Source organism: Falco punctatus (assembly GCF_963210335.1).
Source record: "Falco punctatus genome assembly, chromosome: 4".
NCBI classification, from domain to species: Eukaryota; Metazoa; Chordata; class Aves; order Falconiformes; family Falconidae; genus Falco; species Falco punctatus.
Genome location: NC_137583.1, coordinates 33,342,877 through 33,359,959, shown reverse-complemented (window position 1 = coordinate 33,359,959; position 17,083 = coordinate 33,342,877). Strand labels below are relative to the sequence as shown.

Genomic DNA, 17,083 nt, shown 5'->3' with positions numbered 1-17,083 from the left:
GGTCAACAGAAAGGATTCACATTACGCTTAGCCTCAGCACAATTTAACTTGTGTAAATTACCATTTGGGTTACAGGAAAGAATATACAGAAAAACTGAAACTGCAGTTTGTATTTACCTAGGACTATTTTAGATGCTTTATAATCATAAAGCAAATATGCATGTTGTGCATCAGTTACAGAAGAGGAATGTCACACCCAAAAGGTAGCTGTAACATTTTTATTGACTTTAGAATTCTGTCCAACTGTAGTACTTGAATACATCTCCAAAATGACTCACACCACTACAGCAGGCAGGAGGTGGAGTAAGGTTAAAATTACACCATTATGAAGAGTACAGGCTTACTTCAGTAGCTTCATAACAGAGCCAAAAGGTGCCAAGTTCTCACACGACTTCATCCATTTTTGCACATTGGCTGGGGCAGCATTTGCACTACCTGTCTGCTGAAGCGCACACCACGCAACAATGTCTGCTACGGTGAGTTCATTTCCCACCAGCCACGCTGTCTTGCCCAGAGCAGCATTCATAGAGCGCAAGACTGCTCCTTTTTCCTTACTGCTACCTTCTTTTAGCTGGAAGATGGCGGTATCGACCCAGCTGTCAATCAAAGTTGAAGTAACTGCGTTGTACTTCTGGCCAAACAGGGAAAAGAGAAATCTAGCGATGTTCCCTTCTCCTTCAATAGGGCACATTGTTTGAACGCTAAACTTCATCTGGGGTTTTGGAACTGAAATTAAGAAAAGAAAAAACTGAATACCACATGGTAGAGAAGTTAAGTCTAATGGTAATTCTGTGATATATTTTATTTGTGATGCCAGCGACACTGTTAACATCATTAATCTGATAGACAATTTTCAGTTTTCTTAGTCTAATTACTTAGACTAAGGCAGGAACCTGGGATACTGGTTTTCATAAACTTCACTCAAATGTCCCACTTAACTTCTACCTAACTTATTTGTAGAAACTGAAAAACACTTCTATAAAAAAAATCCTGTGGGTACAACCAACTGTGTAAATGCCACATGTATTTTAATAGCAGGAACCACAAAAAAGAGTCTTCTTCATCCTCTCTCCCCATCATTGCTGACAGCTATAAAAAGAGAGCAGAAATGCTTTTTCTGCTGTATGTATCCTTTATGTGTCAGCACAAAGACAACAAAGCATCTGTTGTCAAGGTTTTATAGCCCAAGTTGTGTTTTTTTCACCTACTGTAAAATATTGGTCTACAAATTAACTTCATTCTTACCATCCTTCCAAATAAGAGTAAAGCCCAACTGATACTCATGACGTGGCTGCTTCGTAGTCTGCTCTCCAAAGCATTTCATGAGGTTTTCTGGCACACTTTTCACAGATGAATGCGTGTGAACTGCTGATAGTATTTTAAAGCGTTCACAAAGCAGACTGTGCAGTACTAGTAATGATAGTGGAGGTAGAGAAGGGTTGGCGTTGATTACAACATCTTTCAGGGCACCATAATCCTGAACAGAAAGGAAAACATTCAGCAGGTGAGACACGTTCCAGATCAGACTCTGAAGTAGCGGTGGTTTCATTTGACACCAAAACGTACATACCCCTGCATGCGTAGGTGAAATTCTAATGATATTTACATAAATGAATTAAATCAAGGTTGGGCGTTTAAAACTTGCTTAAACATTTAATCATCTTCCTCAACAAATAATTCAAGAACATGACTGAGGTAAAGACTAGTCCAATCTGAAGCCACAGTTAAAATTTCCAGTTTGTAACAAACGAGAAAAACTGTCATAATTTCAAAATTAACCGTTCTAGCTTGGAATTATATCCAAATAGGAATATGTAGGATTTAGTATTTAATCAATGTCTGGATCTATAATCTGGATGCCCACAATGAAATGGTGGTTGTAGGTTATTTTACGGCTATAAGACTTGTATACTGAGTTCTGAGTATCCCAGGTTTTAATGCCACCCTTCCAATCCTGAAAATCTGAGAGCAAAGAAAGTATCTCTCAGTGTGTATGTTCAACTAAACTTACCTTCCCAAGCATCAAATCTAAGTCTGCTCCATTTGCTGTCAAAGGGGAACCTTCATCGGTTTGAATGATATTAGTTACATCAAAATCAGCATCTGGGGTTTGGATCATCTTTGAGAGACCATCGACAGCACTCTTCAGTTCATACAAGCGTTTTAGAATTTCTTCCTGGCGGGATTCAAGTGCTTGAAGTGATGGGTCAACTTCTTCCTACAGGAGAGGAAAAACCAACGTCACATAAACATTTGCTCAGCTCAGTGTCAAAAAAGCCTATGGCTCACTTGACAGTAAGTTCTGAAAGACTTCAAACACTTTCAAATCATGAGAACACCGTGGAGTGTCATGGTCTTAATGTCTTACTAGTTCCCTCTCTTGTCTGTACAAATGTCGTGAGAAATGGGTTATCTAATCAAATCTCTGGAATCTTCCTGCTTAACATCTTTTTTGAACTACTAGCTACAGAAAACTCCGCAATGTAGTAAAAATCAGATCACAAACACAGAAACTTAAAAGTTGGCAGTGAAATGCTAAATTAAAACCTGAAAAAACAAAGCTTGTCACGATTCTCTTTGGCCCAGAAGAACAGACTGGTAGAAGTATATGTTGAGGCTGCTGAACAAGTAAACTTTTTGACAATTCAGGTAGTTAATAAAAGTAAAAAAACCCTGCAGGTTTAGATGGATGGTGTATCATACGAAATCATTCTTGGTAGTCATTCTTGTTTCAGAGAATATATAGAAAAAAGGACCATAGACTTTGCTACATGTTAATCCCAGTGCATGTTTCTGTTATTTCAGTTACCTTACGCTATCCCTTTTAAAAGAGGAAAATCCTGTGGGAGGTTTTAAGTCTACAAACATACAATAATGTTAAAGAAAAATCTTTACAGAGATAATCCATTTCTAAGCATCCTGAATAAGGATTAACAAAACCCAAGCTATCAACCAAGCTTCCTTCTTTCAGCCTAATGGCTAAAGAGATACGAGCAAGGTACCAAGTGAAATCTTGATACCCACTTATACAACAGTCGCAAAGACAAGACAGAAAAACACCTCTGAAGTGACCATTATTTGGCTAGTACACACCTCTGAAATAAAAACCACTCTCAGAGGACACCAGTACTTAATACTTTGCTGTTGCAATGGGAGGGCATCTCAGTAAGCATTCCTGTGAAGTCCTGCCCCAAGTCTGCTCCTACCCAGTGCCTCCCCCAGCAGCCTGGCACGGCAAGCACTCACAGGGAAGATAGGAGGCATCAAGCTAAAAATGGCCACGAGCACCCTGGAAGAATTCCATTGCTGACACTGGAGAGAGGCTGGCGTCAACTCCATGTATGTAACGTAGTATTCTGAGTTTTTCTCTTATTGAAAACACGTAAGGGAGCCGAAAAGCAGCGGCTGTGTGGCTGGCTGGCTCCGTCCCAAGCGCCACAGGGCCGAGAGCCCGCAGCCGGCAGCGCGCCGCAGCAGGCAGGGCCGAGGCCTGCGAGCCCCGCACCGGCCCCGGGCTGGCTCGGCCCCGCTCAGCCCGCCGCGCCCAGGGCGGCAGAGCCCCTGACACCGCGCTGAGCATTACCGACGGCTTGAAATATATCCAGAGAAACTCCCGGCGCAGCTAAGCTCATTGAAGCGGGCGGCGCGCTGCGGCAGTGCCCAGGCTGGAAGTGCGGACCGCGGCCTGTACCGGCCTCCCCCCGCCCGGGCCCGGCCCTCCCGCCGCCCCACGGCTCCTACCTGCGGCGGCGGCGAGGCTGCGGGTGAGGGGCGGCGGTGCAGGCTGGGCAGGCGGTACATGCAGGTGGGCAGCTGCTCCGCCAACACCTCCCCGCCCACCCTGTGGAAGGGCCTCAGCCGGTACATGGGCATGGCGCCTGTCGCACGGACCGCGCACCCGCGCCCGGCCCGCCGCCGGTCCCGCCCGCCCGCGGCGCCCATTGGGCCAAACGGGGAGCACTCGGCTTACTGACTCACCCGCGATCCAATCAGCGCTGGGGGATGCCGCACCGTCTCCTTGTCTTCTTGCTACTGGCCAGCGTGAGTCACGGATTCGTTAAGCGATAGGGCGAAAGGCGCAGCTGTCGGTGCTGACTAGGTAGCCTTACTGGCCAATTGATGTCAAGGGAGGTGCTAATTTGTTCAGGACTGGCGGGCTGTTTTTTCCAGCGGCCAATGAGCGCGCGGGGGCGGAGCCTGCGGGAAGGTGATGCTGAGGGGAGCGCGGCGCGGCCCGCTGGGTCCCGATGGATGCGGCTGCGCCCTGGTGAGCCCCGGCCTCTCTAGCGGCGGTGGGTGCGGGCTGCCCCTCGCCGCGCTCCCTCCCCTCCCCTCCCCTCCCCTGCTCGGGCTGCCTCTCCCCACGGGAGGCTCGGGGCCCCGCTCCCCCGCGGTGGGCCGTGCTCTGGCCACCGGCGCCGCTGCGGCCTCCTGGGCCCGGCTGGCTTTTCGCTTCCCGCCCTGCCCCCCGACTTGCTCGGGGCAGCCCGTGGGCCTTCCCGGCAGTTCTGCACTGGATGCGGCCACCCGGGGTGGGGGTCGGTGTTGGAGCCCCGCCTCGCCCCTGGGTGCCGGGGCCAAGCGAGGGGTGGCTGGGCGAGGCCAGGCTCTGACACCCCGTCACGCTGCCGTGTCTCCCCCCGCCACTTCTCTCTTCCAAGCCTGCAGCCGGCCGGAGCCATCAAGCCCATCGACCGCAAGTCCGTCCATCGGATCTGTTCGGGGCAGGTGGTGCTGAGTCTCGGCACTGCCGTGAAAGAGCTAGTGGAAAACAGCCTGGATGCTGGAGCCACCAACATCGGTAACCTCATCTCATCGTAACTTCGTAAAGCTTCGTAGACTTCTGAAGTACTTGTTCTTCCTCTAAACAGAGCCCATAGTAATAAATCTGTGCAAATACCATCTGGGCCACGCATGTTTGTGGTGGTTCTACACTTCAGGCAGATAAAGCATTTTGAATCTCCAGCTGGGCACTTAGAAGCATATGATTTTGTCTTTGTTATTTTATTTGTAGCCAGTTTTGATGTTAAATAAGGTGTGTGGCCTGTACAGGAGTGGTGACTGGGCTTTACTAGCCGGTGGCCTCACGAAAGCAGTTAAGGCAGGGCTGCAGTTTCCAGAGGTTCCCAGAGGTGCCAGGGTGATAGCTGGCATAGGTGGGAAAACTGTTCAGACAGAAGTGCAATGAATCTGAGCTGTCTGCAAGCACAGGTTGGTTGCACTGGATTGTCCTGACTTGACAGCTACGGGGATTTTTTGCTGCTGTTGTTCAAACTTGACATGGAAAAACCATTATCTGGTAAAGTTATTTCTAAGTACAAAGCTATTACTGAATACTGCATGTGAGCATACAGAATTAAAAGAATAAAGCATACAGAATAAAATATTTGTTACTCAATTTTGTAGATATAAAACTTAAAGATCATGGAGCAGAACTGATAGAGGTTTCAGATAATGGAGGTGGAGTGGAAGAGGAGAACTTTGAAGGCTTGAGTAAGTTGAACCTTTTTCATAATTTATATTTGGACATTTTGAAAGAATATTTTCAGTGAGAAAGCTGCTTTTTTTTTCTTAAACAAATGTCCTAAGTTTAATGGATACTCAGCTTTTACATAATGCACACATGACCTGCAAGACTTGGGCAAAACTAGACTGGACTTCTGTAATGCTATCATGGTTATAGTTCTTGTAGGTGAGAAGCAGACTTTGATTTGATTGCTTATTTAAGTGGAACAAATAATGCAAATAGAAGACAAAGTCCTATAAATGTTAATTTAGATTCATTCATGTTGAGCCATCAGTCATTACTGAAGGAGTAAAGCTTTGTGAAAGTGACTGCTTTTGAGAGGTGAATTTTAGCCTTGAATATTTGCTGAAAGTGAACTGCCTGGCTCTCAGATTTTCCAGTTGCTAGTTGCAAGTTGCACAAAATGGGAGCAGAAACAATACTATATGATAAATGTAACAAGCCATTGCAACAGAAAGCTTTTTCTTTTTTTCATATAATGACTAGGGATCACTTTCACTATAAGCTATTAGTGACTTTGTGCGTTCATGGTATGTATTTGGTACATCAGAAACACACTCCGCTACTGTTCCAGGACAGGGAAAGCTCAGGGTTGCTGCTGCTAACAGTTTGTTACCTGGTGACTAGGCTGCACTGATCATGTAGGTTGAGGCCTCGTCAGTGGTGGTTGTGGCGGAAAAGGGTTATGCGTCTCTGCTATGTGCTGTGCACAGCACTGCAGCTGCCTTCTTGCAGGGCAAAATCTGTGAAAGGTGTATCGGTAGCAGGGGCAGGTACTGTGTACTGCTCCGAGGCATCTTGGAATGTAAATACCCATTGTGCTGTATGAATTTTGGGTGTAAGTATGGAGTAACAGGTATATCTGAGGATTTTAAAGAGTTCTTGCTTATAGGAAAAGGGAACATTGAATTATTTATTTGGTCTCTAATAATTATGTAAAATGCAATGAACAATACAGAAGGTTTTTTTGCTTCTTGATATGTATGCAAAATCTTCTTGCATAGACCAGTGTCACTTTGAAGTGAAATATATATTCTAAATATCTTTTTCCAGCTCTGAAACATTATACATCAAAGATGCAAGATTTTTCTGATCTAATACATGTTGAAACATTTGGGTTTCGAGGTGAAGCGCTGAGTTCACTGTGTGCATTAAGGTATTAATATTAACCTTCTTATTAGTAGAAAGTTAGTATGCACAAAAATAACTGAAGTCAGCTTTTCGGTTTACCATTATTGATAAAAGGAGGCTTTGGAAACTTCCAATTCCTTAATGTTAGGTTAGTTTTGAGTGGTAGATTGCAATACATCCTGAGCCCTTTCCAACCAATATTACTCTATGATTCTAAGCACCTGATTGGTCCTTTTATGTACAAAATTTAGTGTTGCTTTTAAGTATCCAAATTTTTACAGGATGGAACTGTATACTTGCTTTACATCTGAGGATCAGACACTTATGCACTGTAATTTCTAAGTGCTGTTTGCTAGGCTATAACTCATAAAAACTGTAATTAAATTTCTCCCAGACAAACTATACATTAGAAATAACACAGCTTTTGTACTCAGCTCTGTGCATCAGGAATATCCTGCTGTTACGTGTTAGTATAAGGAACAGAGTGTCTAACAAAACCAGACTTTAACGTTGCATTTTATGGGAGAACAATGAAAGGGGTATGAATTAAAAATGTTTGCGTCGTAGCTATGAAAATGTTACAGTACTCCTCAGGTATGTTTTTAGTTGTTTGTGGTGAAGAACTAGTTGTAATTAAAGGAATAGTATTGGTGTAGTTTCTATGACTGATTAGGTCATGAGGAATGGATAAGAAAATACAGTGCTCAGTAAATAATTTTGTTGCCTCTTTCTTTCCATTAGTGATGTCACCATTTTTACCTGTCATAAGTCAGCAAAGGTTGGGACTCGTTTGGTATTTGATCACAATGGTAAAATTACTCAGAAAACTCCTTTTCCACGACAACAAGGAACAACAGTTAACATACAGCAGTTGTTTTATACTTTGCCAGTGCGGCATAAGGAATTTCAAAGAAACATTAAAAAGGTAGGTTAGATCAGAACTTATTAATTCAAATGAGTGTCATACCCTGGGATTTATTCACAGATGGATGATATATGGTTCTATGTAGAAGACATTAATTGTGTCAAACTATTCCATGCCTGTCATATATATTAATTAAATAAGAAAACAGTCTTCCTGTGTACTTTCCTCTTCTGTTTTGTAGTGATTGGTTTTAGAAGTACGTTCTCAAATTTTCAGACTTTTGAAAAGAATCAATATCATGATCACTTTTGTGTATTTTAAAACTAGGGACTGCTGTTTTATGGCTAAATATCGATGGCGTAAACATGCTGTTTGTTTTTAAAGCACTATTTTTCTAAAGCACTATTTTTCATATGTGTGTACATATTTTATTGAGTTTATAAAGATTCTTAAAAATATTATTCACTCTCCAATCCACTTTTTGTGTTACCTGCAAATATTGTATATTTTGTTTATACATTTTTGTTTCAAAAAGAGACATTTCACATAAATGTGAACTTTCTTTTTTCTTTAATAGGAATATGCAAAAATGGTCCAGCTATTGCAGGCATACTGTATTGTTTCAAAAGGAGTGCGGATTAACTGCACTAATCAAGTTGGCCAAGGAAAAAAAAGCCCTGTGGTATCCACTGCTGGAAGTTCTAGTTTGAAGGAAAACATTGGAGCAGTATTTGGGCAAAAACAGGTATTACTTTTATTACTGAAAAGGGAGATAATAGAGCTTTATAGAGAGATTTTTAATACCTAATAAATAGAGGGGCTGTAGAAAACCTTTAAACTGTAGGATGGAGCATGTGTTGACTTCTAGCACGCCCTACAGGTTGAAAAAGGAGGAACAGCGCAGCCTCCACAGATTTCCTTGATGTTTCTAAATCTGCTTAGAGATGTTTTGATGGAAGAGAAATTATTTAAGAAACAGGGTTATTGCGTAATATCATTTAGAAGCCAGTTTTATGAGCTGTTGTGCCAGCAAGCGTCTGAACGTTTGTGCTTTTGAAAAACAGTATGGGCACCAAGGTCTGTAAGTCACTAGAAGAAGCAATTTTAAAATACCCTAAAAATGGTGTGATGCGAAAGTCTTAATTGGGAAACAGAAAACTGAGGTGTTTCTAGCTTTTGCAGCCTCTTCCTATGAAGCTTAAGTTTCATTAGTGTTCTGGTTAACCTTTAAATGGGATTGCGTCAGCCCCTGTAGAGGTATAGACTGTGACACTTTCTACGTAATAGTTATAAAAATAATTGTTATCCTCTAGGAGGAAAGTAAAGATGAAAAAAAGCATGAAAACATCCTTCCTACAACTGTATTTTACAAGGAGTATTGAGTGGTTAGTAGTTGCTGGTTGTTGATAAGCACTTTCTCCCTTTGCAGTGGGAATGTAGAGATTTCAAAGCCCATTCATGCTGTGGTTGAAAGAAGAGATGAAAGATGTAACTCTGTCTTGCCCCATAGCAACAAGCATAGCTGAAAATTCAGTGTTACCTGAATAGAATGTTTAGCTTATAGCCTGCTTAGATATTATCAAATACTTAAATGTAAAACCAGTACATAATTCTCTAATGACAGAAAAATAATAGTGGCATGACTAGAAAAATATTTGTGGTAAACAGATCTGTACTTAGGCAGCTTGTGATTCAAATAATATCTTTTCTAATAGTTTTGTTGCTCTTTCAAAAGAAATTTCTGTTACTCTTTTTGCCTTTTGTTTTTGCATAGAACTTGATTAGGTCAACGTATATAGCTGGAGAGTCCAAACTGTGTCAATCATGTTGTTGTTCTGTCTACATATATTTTAAATTAAGGGTCTGGAGTGATATCTGAGGATGAGCACAGCCATTCATTAAGGCGTTGTTTCTGTTTCTCAGTAAGCAGTGCTACTGTCTTCTAGTAGGTTTGGATATTTTGAGTATTTGCCTTTCAGCACACTTGAAAAAACCCACGATTTTCTCAAATAGATTTTAAGGCTAATAAATAATAAAATAGAAGAAAAAAATCTATTAATTTTTAATGTTCCACTTCCTTTTTTTTTTTTAGTTGCAGAGCCTCATTCCTTTTGTTCAGCTACCTCCTAATGACGCTGTTTGTGAAGAATATGGACTCAACACCACTGACATGCCACAACATCTTTACAGGTAATCAGAAAAGTACAAACCTCTGTTGGCAGCGCAATCTTACCATAACCCAAAATGAAAAAAAAAAAAATAAATGGTCTGGTGGTTAACAGTATTAAAAATAACTAAGAATAGCATAGTAGATATTAGTGTACAGTTTGGGAAAGAGCATGACTTGATTCATAAAGTTAATTCAGGACTAAGATTTTGCTAGTCAGATGAGTGGGAAGATCAAAATGACTACTCCTTGTGTCCTAGTTAGTTAAATATCACCGTAGTCTTCTGCTGAATGTCACTTTTGTCAGTTTCTTGAGTAACTGGATGGATAAATTGTATCAGTTGTTTTTATATGTATATACTGTATTTCTTCATTAGTGTTACTGTGAAATGGTGCAAGATGAATGTAAATCAGTTTGTGTAAGTAAATTACCCTTTACTTAGCGAGTACTTTTTGTTCTCGCTGTACATGAGATCAGCAAATGGATGTATCAATATCTGCCGAATGACAGTTCATAACTCACCTCTCCTGCTTTCAGAGCAGGAGAATTACAAATGCCATTTCTTTTGAAATCAGAGTGAGCAACTTTCTCAGTTGTCTGATGCCTTTTAGGAGCTGAATGTCTAGCCTTTGTCGAATAAGGAATTGGGAGAGGAAATATGTATACATATTTACTGAAACTAATAGTGTTCTAGCCCCTTATAAAATACTCTTCCATTGAATATGCTCAGAGTCAGAAACATTTATTTTGCTTTGCTCCTCCATTTTACCTTACTGTTATGTTATTATTATTCAACAGTATTACAGGCTTCATTTCTCGCTGTGATCATGGTGTTGGAAGGAGTGCAACAGACAGACAGTTTTTCTTTATCAACCAACGTCCATGTGATCCAGCAAGGGTGAGGTTTTTGCTTTTCTAACATCACCAGCACTGACTTGTTTGATGTTCTCTGAAAACCTCTGGATTAGTAGCAGATATGTGTATTTTTGGCTTGATCCTGCAAGTTCCTGTGTCTCAGGTTTTTGTCTTCATTGTGTCTATTTGTGTGAACAAAAGCTGGATCATACAAGGTATGATTTAATTCATTAATTGTTTTGGAGAGGGTTAAATAACACGCTCTGGTGGGAAATAGAAGATAATAGTATAGATATCTATTGTTTTTTCACCATCTCTGCAGGTTGTCAAGCTTGTGAATGAAGTTTATCACTTATACAATAAACACCAGTATCCATTTGTTGTCCTTAATATTTGTGTAGATTCTGGTAAGTTATGAATAATTTTCAGTAACTTCAGTAAAGGCCATAACTTCATTGAAGAATAAATTATATTTATTTAGAGAATATTGTGACTTTTATCTGTATGACTTCCTGTACTGTGACAATTTTTTGATCTACAGTTGGTGAGGGCGAGAGATGGTATAGCTGTGGTTCCACCTTTTTTCCCCCTCCACTTTTTGTATACTCAGAAGTAATTTCTTATCTCGGGTAATGAGAAAAAGGCAGTCTTGTGGTTAGCTTAAATACAGGAAAACTTGTATCATGTTACTGTACAGAACTGGCTTCTGTTTTGTTTGCTGGAATGCTGAGAAAGTTCAAAATTTCCTTTGGGGACATACTGTGAATGTTAACTGTGGCTTTGGTTTTAATCCTGTGAAGTAAAAATGGAGGGTAAAAGGGCAGACAACTGATCTAAGAGAGGAATTTTTTTTTTTTTAATTTATAATGTGATTGTTTTTCTTTCTGTTTTTTTAGAGTGTGTTGACATCAATGTAACTCCAGACAAAAGACAAATTTTACTTCAGGAGGAAAAGCTTTTATTAGCAATTTTAAAAACGTCTCTGATGGAGATGTTTGGTAGTGATATTAACAAACTGAATGTCAATCAGACACTTCTTGACATTGCAGGTAGGACGCAAAATGTGAAAGTTTTGTGTATGACATATGGTAGAGAATTGAAAATGGAAAAATGTGTTTGCAAAAATCTAAAGAAGAAATGAAAAATATGTCTGGCTGTTAATTGATAGACCTTTCAGGGCAGATTTTTTCATGTAGTAGCTTAAATTGAAAGATTGTTGTTGACATCAAATAATAAAGAAGGACCCTAAGCTGTTAAGTGATCGTTACGGGAATTATGCATGCCAGCACATGATTTACAGTCAACTTTATGGGGAAAACATTAATACTAAATTAATTGATAATGCTTGAAAAAGATTTCTCCCAAGATATTGGAAGAAATCTGTGTTTCCTTTATTTAAATGTCCTTGAGAAAGAATGGTTAAGGTCTCATAAATAAAATCTAAGATTTGAATATGAGTTTATTGGATTTTGAAATTTGATTCTTTACGATAACTACAGAAATTGTTGCTAACTCTTGTGACTAATAATGTTTCAAAATTTGTTTTCACTGTTAACACCACCACATCTTCCTCACTTCTTTCAACAGGACCCCTTCTAATTTTCTTTTTTACTGATGTATAGAATCAGTTGAAGCCTGATTCTTACTGTTATTTTAAATTAATCTTTAGTAAAATACATGTCAGCCTGACATTTGTGAGGGTGAAGTCCTCTCATTCAAGTCCTCTACAAGTCACATATAGAACAAATGTCTATTATGCCAGCTCCTTAAGCAATGGATTTTTGTAGCGACCATTAAAGTGTAAGAGCTGTTGACTCTTCATTGTCATTCGGTTGTTAAACTCCTGATAATATAAATAAGCGTGCTGATTGGCCTTATTGCAGTTCCAGTTTAAAAAGATTACAAATTCATTCATACAAGTACTATTAAGTTCATTAAAGATGTAACTGCCTGTCTGTTGGATATTAATGCATTTCAGCCCCATACTCAGTTATTGTCTGAAGCTTAAGGGCTCCATTGAGGAGTTTACTATTTTTATACCTCTTTTGCATTCCCTCTACTAAAGCACATAACTTAATTCATGTTTCCAGCTAACTTAGAATCTTGAAATATTCTTTATTCTGGTTTTATTAGGCAACCTGACGAAGACACTTCCTGAAGAGAGAGAAAAGCCTCAGGCAGAAATGCTGCCTGACTCTGAGACTGAAAATCCAAGTGGTGAAGGAAAAAGAATAATGAGTCTTGCCAGATTAAGGGAGTCATTCTCTCTCCATCAAATGACAGAGGGTAATTTTCGGAGCCCTAAAAAGGTAAAACAGCAGCAGAGCTCCCGTAGACAAATGTCACTTGATACCACTTTGAGTACTGTAAAGACTCAAAAGTCTGCCTTGACTAAGGAGCCTGAGAGTTGTCATGAGATGAACTCAAAGATGTCAATTCCCAGCAGATACTTGAGAAAATCAGAAGATAATGCAGATTCTGGATTCTGTAGCATTTCTGAGTCAGATGCCAGATGTAGTACACCAGAAGCTGGGAGTTGCACCAATATTGAAAGTGTAATTAATTCTTCTGAAGAAGAATTCTGTAGCTCGGAAGAACAACTTCAAAATGAACGTCTTAAAACTGTTGGATGTAGTGAGCAGTCATTGGAATGTGATGTTCAGGTCTTGGGTGCTGAACATAAGTTAAATCAAGTGAATGACTGGACTAATCAAAATCAGTTATCTCAAGAAGCCAGTAGCTCTTTCCCAAGAGTAAGATGTTTGAAAAGCAGAAGCTTTAAAAGTGAAGCATGTGACTTCAAGGCAGGTAAATGTCCTGAAGCGAAGAATACCATGAACGATATGCCAACTGTTGATGTACTGGTAGAAGTTAAAAAGAAAACTGTGCCACTTGAATTCTCTATGAAGGTTTTAATAGAAAAGGTAAAAAAGGTAATAAGGCAAAAACAGAAAAGTACAGAAACACAAAATTACAGAAGATTTAAAGCAAAAATTAGTCCTGGAGAAAATAAAGTAGCAGAAGATGAATTGAGAAAAGAGATCAGGTATTTTCACCTTCTTAACATATTCTGTTCATCAATTAATAAAAGTACTTAAGGAAAAGTGTAAGACCTGTCTTGGGGGTGGGCAGAGGCTTACATCCACCTGTTAGTTTTGAACATATCTTTCATTTAACATACGCCATTATAATGTCCATTTAACAAGTTACTTTACCTGACGGACCAGCTGTTTGAACTAAGTACAAACAGAATGTGGAAAAAGACACCAAAAAGACCACAGGCACCATAATTTGGCTTAGTTCAGACTTGTAATTTGCAGTGCGGTCAGAGAAACACCAAATGTCATGATGGATGAAAACACTCCGAAAAGACTGCATAAATTATATTTCTCTCTAGTGCAAATTTGAAATTTGGTGAGACATGGCTGTGAAAATAAGTTACATTCAGGTGGTCACTGGACAGTAAAAGTCTATGATTTTGGATTTAAAAAAAAAAGTGTTACAAAAGACTTCTAATTGCAAAAAGAAGGCAAATACATCAGCTGCCTTAATTCAAAACCATAATGCTGCCTCCAGTGTTACTCACTTGGACTATCATCATACTGCCCGTTTCTAATTTTATTATGACTAGTGGCTGTATTTAAAATGGAGAATCCCGAATGAATCCTGTCGTAGTGATGGATTGTGTTCTGCCAGAAATGGCTTCATTAGTCAATGGTAGATTTCAGATAACTGTACTTCACTTTCATATTCTGCTTAAATGAGATTATTTTTTCTTTTTTCTTTAAAGTGTGTTCTGCAGGGGAGAAAAAGATCTTTTCGAGTTTTACAGTCTAACATGGTAACTGATGAGGTGTAACTCATAATCTGTTTATATTTTCTATATGCAGTAAAGAAATGTTTGCAAAAATGGAAATCATTGGCCAGTTCAATTTAGGGTTTATAATAGCAAAGTTGAATTCTGACCTTTTCATAATTGACCAGCATGCTACTGATGAGAAATACAACTTTGAGATGTTACAGCAACACACTGTTCTTCAAGGTCAGAAGCTGATAGTGTAAGTATTTTCAGTGTTTTAACAATAATTAAGTTTAATTCAGTGTTTCAGAGGGATATCTATATGTAGTATTTCACACATTCAAAATATTTAAGACAAAAGTTGTTTTTATGCTCTGTGTTTCAAAGAGTCAATCTTGGTGTGAAAAATAAATTCCAGATAGTCTTGTAGGTATGCAGCAAGTCAGTGGTCACACAGATCTCACAGTGGGCTTACATGGCAGCCCACAGTTTGGTAAGCGTGGTCATATAGTGAGGATGCAGGACACTGTGATTGCAACAAGGAGTGCTGCCCAACCAAGTTCATTCTGCTGAGTAACACTTGGAAGTGATCTGCTCAGGAGTGAGATTTTTAACAAAGCTAAGTTAGATGTTTTAAGCGGGTTCAGAAGCAATCTAGAGATACTAATATAAAGCTCTCTATCTTAAGTAGTTTGTACTATGTATCTATGCAATACTGTGTTTTCCTCTTTCAGGCCTCAAAATCTCAATTTAACAGCTGTAAATGAAACTGTATTGATTGAAAACCTGGAAATATTCAGAAAAAATGGGTTTGATTTTGTCATAAATGAAAATGGTGAGTTTCGGCCAGAATTGCTGCGATTAGTTCAACTGTTTCATATCATCTATTATGCCAAAATCCCTGTTGATAGTTATTAGAAACTTGGAAATAATATGCATTGTAGTATATGGTTGGTTTGGTTTTTAAGACTTGGGAGTTTGTGGTCTCTGCGCTATTTAACAGAACATTGTAGAGTATTTATTTCACCAGCTTTTTAGAGAAGTTTCTGAATACTCTTTGGACTCACTATTTGATTATATAACTGGATGTGTATTTTCAGGATGTGTTACATCCTTTTGGTTTTTTATTAGTACAGTTGCTGGTCCCAGCAGGGTTACATGCAGGCAAATGATAAATCTAGTAATTTTAAATTAATAGATACATTGGTAAAGTATGTTCTTTGGTTGTCTTTGCGGTTATGCAGTTTGCTCAGAAGTACAAGCTCCTTATTCTTTTCCTTATACAGCAAGAGTAATGCAAGTGCCATGTATTAACCATTTTGGTGTTTGGGAAGTCACTACAGGTTTTTTCCACATCCTTCCTTCCAGAATCTCCTTTTTTTTTGTCTAAAATGTTATTAATTATCAATCTCTTACCAACAAAAAATCCTTAATTATTTTTTAGTCACATAACCTCAAAATAGCTTCATTAAACCATTTGTCTTTGAAATTGAAGGGTTTGTCAGAAACTGGATCCATCTGCTTTTTAAGTTTGCAAGCAAATTTTTTTTGTTAATGTTAAAAGGGCATTTGTCATAGTTACCACTCTGGTTAGTAACATCCATTAAAAGACTAAATTTAAACCTTAGCATATATGCAGATCACATCATATTAATGTATCAAAGTAGTTTCTCAATTTTCCTCTCAAGAAGTAATTTCCTGTAGTGTTCTGTTTATTAATTATTGCAAATCTTTCAGCTCCTGTAACACAAAGAATTAAATTAATATCATTGCCAACAAGCAAAAACTGGACTTTTGGTCCACAAGACATAGACGAGCTGATCTTCATGTTGAGTGACTGCCCTGGAGTCATGTGTAGGCCCTCCAGGGTCAGACAGATGTTTGCTTCTCGAGCTTGCAGGAAGTCTGTAAGTACTGCACTTGATGTTTGTTTTCAAATAAATACCGGATTTTCTGTTGTATTTTAGGTGGCTGTATTTCTATATATGTTGCAGGGAAAGTTCATTTACTGTTGAGTGTCAACAGCTAATATCCTTGCTTTTGTTCCTTGTGTTTTTGTGTAGTGTAACTTGGGAAAATTTTCTGGTAGTTTTATATTTTGTTTCAAAGTAGTACACTTACGATCATACTTAGCTGTATTTTGTCTTCTGATCATCTTGTAGGTCTTTCTGCTTTTAATGCCTTGCACAGTATTTATATGCTTTAGTAGCTGAAGTACTGTTCTTATCTGTGTCAGTTGTCAATAAGCAGAAAGAAAACAATTGGGTTTTTTGCTTTGACTTGCAGGTGATGATTGGAACTGCACTGAATGTGCAGGAAATGAGAAAACTGATCAACCATATGGGTGAGATTGAGCATCCCTGGAACTGCCCCCATGGAAGGCCTACTATGAGACACATAGTCAGTTTAGACTTGATTTCACCAGAATAAGTCAGTTTGTTTATTATCATTTTCGATTTTAATTCTTGGCAGTATTTTGAGCTTTTATCCTGACTCTTTTGAGTAAAGAAAATTTTAGCCAGTGTTCAAGAAGACAGTAACACTTCAAGGTGTTCAGCAGGGTTTCATCATTACTCCTATCAAGTCAACAGTATCAACGTGCTGGATTGAATTTGTATGTAAATAACGTTTCTTTTATTGCAGTTTACTGTGTGTATTACTTATTTTTGCAATCAAGCCTTTTAAAAAATAAATACAAAATGTTTATATATAAAGAGTAGATGAATGTCACTTACAGC

General features: G+C 39.1%; 2 protein-coding genes across 3 annotated transcripts; one reads left to right on the top strand and one right to left on the bottom strand.

Annotated features, from left to right (window-relative positions):
• Positions 1 to 203: 203 nt before the first annotated feature.
• Positions 204 to 3,924, bottom strand: AIMP2 (aminoacyl tRNA synthetase complex interacting multifunctional protein 2). Its single transcript, XM_080384256.1, has 4 exons — positions 3,742 to 3,924; positions 2,012 to 2,218; positions 1,246 to 1,477; positions 204 to 726 (listed from the first exon to the last, which is right to left on the bottom strand). Exons 1-4 carry the CDS (start codon positions 3,871 to 3,873, stop codon positions 341 to 343), a joined length of 957 nt encoding a protein of 318 aa, XP_080240382.1. The 5' UTR covers positions 3,874 to 3,924; the 3' UTR covers positions 204 to 340.
• An 80-nt stretch (positions 3,925 to 4,004) lies between these two features.
• PMS2 (PMS1 homolog 2, mismatch repair system component) lies at positions 4,005 to 17,059 on the top strand. Of its 2 annotated transcripts, none has more exons than XM_080384246.1 (15): positions 4,005 to 4,267; positions 4,662 to 4,801; positions 5,407 to 5,493; positions 6,581 to 6,683; positions 7,400 to 7,583; positions 8,101 to 8,268; positions 9,616 to 9,713; positions 10,490 to 10,589; positions 10,869 to 10,953; positions 11,443 to 11,595; positions 12,680 to 12,855; positions 14,531 to 14,604; positions 15,080 to 15,180; positions 16,083 to 16,252; positions 16,632 to 17,059. In XM_080384246.1, the coding sequence occupies exons 1-15, from the start codon at positions 4,248 to 4,250 to the stop codon at positions 16,773 to 16,775; spliced, it is 1,803 nt and encodes a 600-aa protein (XP_080240372.1). In that variant the 5' UTR covers positions 4,005 to 4,247; the 3' UTR covers positions 16,776 to 17,059. The 2 variants fall into 2 exon arrangements, with proteins under 2 accessions (XP_080240372.1, XP_080240371.1); XM_080384245.1 differs by having other exon boundaries at positions 12,680 to 13,592; positions 14,437 to 14,604.
• Positions 17,060 to 17,083: the final 24 nt, after the last annotated feature.